The sequence below is a fragment of the Falco rusticolus genome, chromosome 4 (assembly GCF_015220075.1).
Source record: "Falco rusticolus isolate bFalRus1 chromosome 4, bFalRus1.pri, whole genome shotgun sequence".
NCBI lineage: Eukaryota > Metazoa > Chordata > Aves > Falconiformes > Falconidae > Falco > Falco rusticolus.
In genome coordinates, this window is record NC_051190.1 from 49,861,468 (window position 1) to 49,869,629 (window position 8,162).

At 50.8% G+C, this 8,162-nt stretch overlaps 1 protein-coding gene across 1 annotated transcript; it reads right to left on the reverse strand.

Moving 5' to 3' along the window:
- Positions 1–1,963: 1,963 nt before the first annotated feature.
- Positions 1,964–7,475, reverse strand: LOC119145893. Its single transcript, XM_037382681.1, has 7 exons — positions 7,397–7,475; positions 7,148–7,264; positions 5,813–6,105; positions 4,963–5,010; positions 4,087–4,210; positions 3,541–3,660; positions 1,964–2,550 (listed from the first exon to the last, which is right to left on the reverse strand). The coding sequence occupies exons 1-7, from the start codon at positions 7,473–7,475 to the stop codon at positions 2,345–2,347; spliced, it is 987 nt and encodes a 328-aa protein (XP_037238578.1). The 3' UTR covers positions 1,964–2,344.
- Between the last annotated feature and the right edge of the window lie 687 nt (positions 7,476–8,162).

Here is an 8,162-nt window from a genome sequence, read left to right on the forward strand (position 1 = left end):
GTAAATGCAGAGTAAGTAACCAGTTTGGATCAGTGTGGGTGCTGCTGTAGGTGCTGGCTGAAATGCTATATAAATCATCTTCCCATTAAAAAAAGACTTTGAGGAAATTAGTCTGAACTGAGAACCATTATATCAGATTTCTGCTCAGTACACCAATTTCCTTCATCTTGATACTAGAATAAAAAGTTTCAGGTAATAATCAGAAAAACCCCAATCCTTTTCAGATGTGCACGCTGAGAGTAAGGGCTTCTGGGAGCGCCTCTTCCTCTCCACTGACTGGGAAGGGGCTTGGATGGCTTTCACGCATTTGCACCGTCGTGTCTAAGTGAGGATGGAGCTTTAAGCTATGCAAAATGATGAAATCAACAGAGGGTGAATGAAATGGACTGAATTTACGTAAAGGCTCATACCAACTGCTGAGACAACGTATCTGGAGGAAATGCCTTGGCTGATCTAGCAGCAAAAGCTGCTGCACGGCAAGCAGTCTGAGCAATGACTCCAATTCTGACTGAACAGGGTAAGGCTGAAATCCCAGATCTAACTCCTCTTTATGAAGATCTACCTGAAGAAGAAAGACAAACCTGGGAGAAATTGGGAGCACAACAACATGAGGGACAGTGGCTATTTGGAAGTAAACTGCTACTTCAAAAGAGGTATTTATGACCTATCACTTGCTGGCAGCACGACAGAGCTCACAGAGGGCCAGAAAGTATTGCTCTCAAAACAACTGTGGGCAACCCCTGGAATTTATGCAGCAGCCAAAAAAATTGGTGAGAGCTGTCGGCTGTGTAAGGATCTGCCTCTTTAAGAATGAAGATACTGCTGGGAAAGCCGCCTCCAGCGACGAAGTATCCTTTTCAAAACCTTCAGACTGATTATGCCGAAATGCCTAAAGTAATGGGGTTCACATACCTACTTCTTGTTGTTGATCAATTGTCAGGGTGGGCGGAAGCTTTCCCTACTTGGAAAAATGACTCAAAAGCAGTTGTTAAAGCTCTCTTAAAGGAAATTATTCCTAGATAGGGAGTTCCAGAGCTATCTGACAGGGAACCTCACTTTTCTGCAGCTGTATTAAAACAGATCTATCATTCATTAGGAATTCGATCACAATTACATACTCCCTATCATCCAGAATCCTCAGGACAGGTAGAGAGGATGAATAGAACTCTCAAAAAGAAATTAGTCACAGTCTGTAAACAGACTGGGTTACAATGACGTGAAGCTTTAAATTTGGGTTTATGGGATATAAGAAACACTCCCAGGCAGCCAACTGGAGTTTCTCTGGCAGAAATTCTTTTTGGAAGGATTATAGCAGTACCAGGAACTTATGTCCCAGCAAAGACAAGTTTGTCGGATGGAGGTGAACAGGCAACCCAATACTTATTGTATTTGCAGAATTCTTTCTCAGATTTGAGAAACGATGCATATTGGTATCAAGGAATTAACATCTCGGTTCCCCAACCTATCAAGGTGGTGAAAGAAACTGATCGTTACAATACCTGTTGTGATTTCTATAGTTGTGCCTGTGATCGCATTAATGCAATGTTCTGTAACTTGTGTGACTGGCTTAGTAGCAAAATTGCAAGAAAGAACTTGGAAATATGTTATCTATTCAACTATTGCAGGTATGCAATAACAAAAAGGAGGAAATTGTTAAAAGAAAATGCATTTTGAATTAAGAAATTTAAAGTGCTGAAGCAGCTAAGTGGCAGTACCAGGCCTCATCCCTAGCACAGCCCTAATCCAAGGCTGGTTTAACACCCAGGCCAGTTAATCAGTGGGAGAACAGAGAAGCAACAGATGATCAGTTTGTGCACACAGGTGCTCGCAGAAACACAGGGTGCTTTTAGAAAAATTGGCATACGTGAATAGGAATTGCTTGTTCAATGACTAAGCATGCTTGAAGGAGTATGTGAGTTAAAGCAGGCAGACAAGAAGATCGCGATCCAAGGAGGAGCTTGGAACAGAGGCAGAGGCTGGAACCAAACAGATGAATCAACTGGGACAGAGTCAGGTGATGGATTCGCAGAACTGACAGGACCAAAGGAAACTTCTAAAAACTTTGGATGATGACTAATGATCTGATAAGTGTAAGCTGTGCTGTATCCCTTTGTTCTCTGCCACTGACTGGGGTGGTGGCCCAGCTCTGCGTTGTGACTAAATCAAGCCTAGCGGTACCCACGTCTGTGTAAATTTTTCCTTTAACAGTCAATACTGCTATAGTTGCCATTTAAATAACTGACTGAACATCAAGTGTTACTAATAGAAACTGATAATCATAGAGTTTCATGAAGATGGGTGGACACTTCCAATCTAACTTGCCACATTTGTGGTGGAAATCAAACTAGCCGTGTCCTTTTTCCAGACAGCAGAAGAAATTGCTCGTTGCATGCAATGCAATTTGATCGCTTTCAAAATGCCTCTCCTGGATGAGACTGTTTGCTCCCTCTGAGTTTCCCTTCCTTTCCGTTGATAATGTAAGGAGCGAGAGCAACCGGTTCAAACTGAGTAATCCCAGTGGAGGCTGGCAACACAAGTAAGGCAGGAGGCCTACATGTGTTAACAGAGAATTAGATACAGAAAAGCAGGGTTTGACCCCAGACATTACATTCGTAATGCCACAGCCTGTGAATACAGAAAGGCTGCTAAGTGACACAACAGTAAGAACGCTATCACCACACTTCTGTGAAAACAGGAGAAGCTCTCGTACCTACCCACTGTTCAGCTCTAGGCTTAATTTAGCCTTTCAGCTTTTAAGAACAGAAAAGTTAAATCTGAGTTACAACAAATCAGCAAGTTTAGTTCATGCCAATACACAGAACTACACTATCACCCAGAACAGATAATAAGGACCTCACGTGTTAGAAAGACAAAGTCGGGACAGCATTACTGTTAGATTGCAACACTACCAGAATCGTTCCCGGTTTGTACTGAAGTACAACAGTAAGTCATAACATGTAAAAAAATGCAGAGGAGAGGGTTATGTAGCCAAGGACCACTTACTCCAACTTGTAACTGATAAATCAACTGAAATCTATCAATCGGGTATGCACTAACACACACAAAGCAAATGTAGTAAGACGCAAGTTTAGGCTTAAGGGTCAAGTCAGTGGAGCCTTAATGGAAAGAGGCTCTTTCCTCGAACCAGCTCGTCCCATTTGTCAGCCTCCTAGGATTTAAAGATGCACCCAAAGTCAAGTTTTGCCAGAGCAGCTGCTTGATTTCTAGTAGGAAAAGCCTATTCACTCAGCAGCTTTGCTCCTGAAATGCATCGAGTCCTTATCCCAATTTCAGGGGGACCAGGCAAAAGACTTGCCTTGCAAAAGTACCGAGTATAATATATATATACACACACACAAAGAAGAGCTTGTCTGATCTGTCAGTGTAAAAGATTTGTGTCCTATAAACTCTTCAAGAGTTTGTGGTGTTTAAAATGCTGTGAATTCAGCCGTCCAATGTTCCCATGAATCTCACAGCAGGCATACAGTGATGGAAAGACGATGAGAGCATCCATGCAAGAATGGCAGAAGAGCATCTTACCATGTCTCTCGGCTTCTAGAGTCACACGATTGGCAGCTTTATCCAAGCGTTGTTTAAACAGCTTGTGCTCTACATCCTGCTGCTGCTCTCCTGTTACATCCGCGGCATCGACGCTCAAATCTGAAAGCAGTGATCAAGGAAAGCGGTCTATCAACACACATTTGTTATGGCCTGTAGCAAGCTAAGGAAATGAAAAGACAGAATCGTTCAGCCAGCAGGGTAAGAACATGCCCAACAGGGAGAGCGTGTACGGCTGGGGTCAAGTGACTGACAGGGAATAAAACGCATGGTGCAGCACGCTAAATGGCCTTCCCAGGTTTGGTTTGGTGTCCCAGGAGGACCATTTCCAACTTCCAAGAAAGCATTACCCTGAAAGGTAGACATGCTTAAGGCAAAAAGCCAAAAGCCAACCCCTCAAAGCCCAGAACCATTTTCAGGAACACAGGAGTTAAGCCTATAAATGGCTGAAAGCTGCCTCCTACCTCTTCCCCCGCCACCCTTCCCCCTTCAACATCAGCACATTTCCTTTCACAAAAACATTGTGACCTGAGGTATCAGCTCGGTACCAAAGCACCACGATGTGCTTGCTGGCTGAGTGCTCTCTTAGAAGGCTGAAAGCTTCTCCGCACACAACAGCTGAGGCTTCCAGTCTCTCTGGCCTTCCCACGCCCTGTGAAACGTGAGGAAGGCAAAGACCAATAACATCTCGGGGGGTCAGGAGGAAGTCAAGATGCTCTACATCTAGAGTCCAACGCATTACCCAAAGGAATTACCACAACAGAACAAGAGGCAGGAACAATCGGTAGACAAGCAGATAACATACACAGCAGTAATACCCAGTCAGACTTGCAGGACTTCCAGTCACTTCATCCTGCAATTTTGTTTTGAATTTAGTTAAAAGGTAATCAGATTCTTAACACTCATTCTGCTTTTATAGCTTCTGGAGAAAGGCTAACACATGGCATTGGCATTACAGTCAGAATTCAAGTACCAAAATCACAGCAAAGCTGTGCCTTGCCAAGTGACTTCCAAAGCAGGCTCTCGAGCCTTTCAACAAGACAGTCAAGTCTGGAGTCTCAAGGGAACTCTGTGCCAGCTCTGTCAGTACGACTGAGCTCTCTGACAAAGTACACCACCATACAGAAATGTAAGTGGGTTTAAACCTCAGGCTCATTTACAATCTAAAAAGATAATACTGCCTGACTAGATGCGCTAGTTTAAGCACCCAGCAGGCCTGGCTGTGTAACCACGAGGGACCACCAATTCCTCCCCGGCTGTTGCCCAAGCAGCAGCACAGCACTCGGAAGCAGCAGGCACATGGAGCCTCGTGGGCCCTCCGCAAGTACAAAAGTTATCCCTCCATAGTCAGCAGTCCGACTCACAAGCACAAGGCACATGCCGAAAAGTAACGTCTGGACCGACCTTCAGTTTAGCTTCCCTTGATCTGTCAACGTACAATTCCGGATGAACCTAGGTACAACGAAAAAACAAGAGCCCCATTTCACTGGGAAGCAAATGCAAAGGCCTCTTCCCCTCAGCTGCTCTGGTCCAGGGGCTGACAGTCACGACACAGGATCAGCGAGACACCTGAGCTACTGCCTCCCAACCCTCCCTGGTAGTTCAACGCTTGCCCTTCACAATACTTTTTAGAGAAATCAGCAGTCGGGGGCGAGGGGTGGGGATTCCACCGCCGGCTTTCTTTTCCTTCCCTTGCCCGCTCACAGGGGTGGGAAGAGACTCCTGAGCCACCCCCCTGCGACAGCGTTACAGCAGGCCCTAAGGCAGCCTCTGCGGCCCGCGGGGGCCGGCGACCCCCGCCCGCTGCCACGGCCACGGCCAGCGGCTGGGGGAAAGACAAAGCCCCGCGCAGAGCTGCGGCGGCTGCAGCGACTGCCCGGGCAGCCCGGAGGCGGCGGGGGGGCGGCGGGGCACCGCGGGCCGACCCCCCTCCCGGGCCCCGCCGCCACAAGGGAGCACCGGGGCCGCCCTGCCGCCGCTCCTCGCTGAGGTAGCGGCGCAGCTCCGAGAAAAAATAAAAGGCAGCACCGTGAGCAGCCCGCTGACCACCGTCACTGCCGGGGAGACGAGAACCGCCGGCAGCCCCGCCGGTCCCGGGCCGGGCCGCCCGCCTCAGCCCGCCCGCCGCCGGCACCAGGCGCTCCCTGCCGCGGCCGAGCGCCGGCCAGCCACGTCCCCCCCAGCCGGCCGCTGCCCGACGGCCACGCCCGGGCTCGCCCACCGGCCCCCGTCTGCCCTCAGCCCGACCGCTCACCCAGCGCGCCGCCGCACGTCCCGGCCCGAAAGTCTTCCAGGCTCCCGGCGAAGGCGCCGCACCGCCACCGCCGCTCCAGCGCGCCGCGCGGGCCGGAAATGAACCCACCTTCCGGGGCTGGGCCGGCCCCGCCGGGCAGCGCGGCCCGGAGCCGGCCGAGGAGGGGCTGGGGCTGCCGTCCCGCGCCGGGGCGGGCAGGGGCTCGTTGCCGCCGCAGGCTCCCCTCAGCCTACCGGCCCCCGGGGCTCTGCGGCGCCCGCCCGCGGGGTGCGGGCTGTGCCCACAGAGGCTGCCTGGGGGAGGGGGGCGGGGAGAGGCAGGCCGAGAAAAGACCTCGCTCCCTTATCCCACCTTCCAGCCCTGCCGCGTACTCTGCACCCCTTCATTCCGGTAACATCTCACTTTCCCGTCACAGGGAACGGCGATGAGCTCAAGAGGTTAAACCGTGCAGCAGCTCATAATGGCTTACGTGTGCAGGGGAAAACGTGTATGAGCTTTTCCTAAGCCACATATTCACAGCACTCGGTTTTTCCCTACTCAAAAGTGCACTCCTGCAAAATCTCTTCTATTTTTTAAAAAAATATATTTAAAATTGCTGTTACTAACGTGCTTCCAGATGCAAACAGAGCAAATGCACCCCTATTTCCCAGAGCAAAATGGAATGTGTCATACAGAAAGGAATTAACAGCTTGAGGCACGTGGGTGCTTTTGCATACGGAGGCAAAAAGTATTAATGCCCGGGCTGCGAGTGGGCAAAGGGCAGAGCGAAGTGAACCCTGCAGCCGCAGAGAGCATTCCCGGGCTCCGGTGGCGTAAACTGGGCTGAGATCTTGGCCCGTGTTCGCCGCGCCGCTGCCATCTAGCGACAAAATATTGGGTACTGCAGCCGCCCAGCTGGTGGAGCGCTGCTGCCACCTAGCGAAAACATTTAGGTACTGCAGCCGCCCGATTGGTGGAGCGCTGCTGCCATCTGGCGACCAAAAATTGGTACCAGACCACGGGGCTCGAACGCGTGTCCTCCGCGCGGGAAAGATGCTACCGACGGCGTGACGCGACCCCTGGTCGTTGCAGTCGAGCCACTTCTACGCATGCGCTGCCCTTAGTTTGCCAGAAACCCCACTGCACATGCGTAAAAGCCGATTTCGTAATGCGCATGACCCGCTGGAAACCACGCCCCTAGGCATCAAGTCCATTCTGCGCATGCGCTGTCCTTAATTTTCCAGTATCACTATTGCGCATGCGTATTAGGGTTAGGGTCCTAGGCTGCTACCTGAGAAACGTGTCAGTGTTTGCTGCCCTGACATCCCTCTACTATTTCTGATGTCACTACCATACCTGCCCCTGCTTCTTTGTAGAGGATGAAGAGAGAGGGTGCTGTGTCCAAGAAGTCTTTTGCCTGGGGCTCTGCATTTACTTCACCTGCATGGCTCCTTTGATCTTCCAAACTCACTTCTGGAACACAAAAACACATGCAGCAGTGACTTCGTGGAAGTGGACAACACCTAAACCAAAATCCACCAGCAGCACAATAAGGAATAGGACCAGAAGCCCCAGATTTTGAAAACCCTCAGCCCCTCCTCATACCTGTGCACCTGTCCATTGGTGCTGGCACCTCCTCCCCCAAGATGTCGCTGCAGTTTTCAATCACAAACTCCACCAGCATGTTCCCCTGCACACATCAAAGCCTTGGTCTCAGCCTACGAGTTTTCTCCCTTTGAGCCTCCCAGTTCTCCCTGCCATCCCCCTGGGGAGGGAGGAAGCAAGCAGCGCGGCCCCACTTAAACCACAACAGCCTATTAGCATTATAGTGAGCTGGTTAATGGTGAGAGTGCTCATCCTTTGTTCTCCATCAGGGTGCGGGCGTCTCCCGTACCACATTGGGATGCACAAAAGCCTCAGTGATCCAGCTGCTGTTGGAGCTGATGGAAAAGCTTTTTGGGTGAGCCGACGTATTTCTAGTGGCCAGCATGGCAGTTTGCTTTATACCATTGCCCTGAGCGTGGGCATCTGGAGAAACTGCCCAGCAGTCAGTGTGCAGGGATGACGGCCGCAGGGGACAGCAAGCTGCAGGTGAGGGTCAGCAGCGGCACCGTGTCTGCCTGCGTGTTGCCCTGGCTCTGAGCTAATGGCGCTGCTCCCCAATGGAGCATCCATCGAGCCTGAGCACAAGCTGTGTCTTAGCCGGAATCCGAGCAGGAGCCGAGAGGACAGTGACACCTCCAGAGGTGCCATCCAGCCCCCACCTCCCTGTGGGACTGTGCTGTGGTGTCAGTCCTAAAGCACCTGAGCTCAGCAGTGATGCCCACTGGCAACGAGTCTGGGCAAAGGGATGATCCCAAAGTCCTCCCCT

What these genes read in the sequence shown, in the direction of transcription:
- LOC119145893 (XM_037382681.1), bottom strand. Translation starts at nt 7,475, where the DNA reads ATGCTGGTGGAGTTTGTGATTGAAAACTGCAGCGACATCTTGGGGGAG. An exon ending in CTACAAAGAAGCAGGGGCAG is followed by an intron (nt 6,106 to 7,147) that starts GTATGGTAGTGA and finishes CCCCTCCCCCAG; the next exon opens with GCAGCCTCTGTGGGCACAGC. An exon ending in CAAGGGAAGCTAAACTGAAG is followed by an intron (nt 4,211 to 4,962) that starts GTCGGTCCAGAC and finishes CACGTTTCACAG; the next exon opens with GGCGTGGGAAGGCCAGAGAG.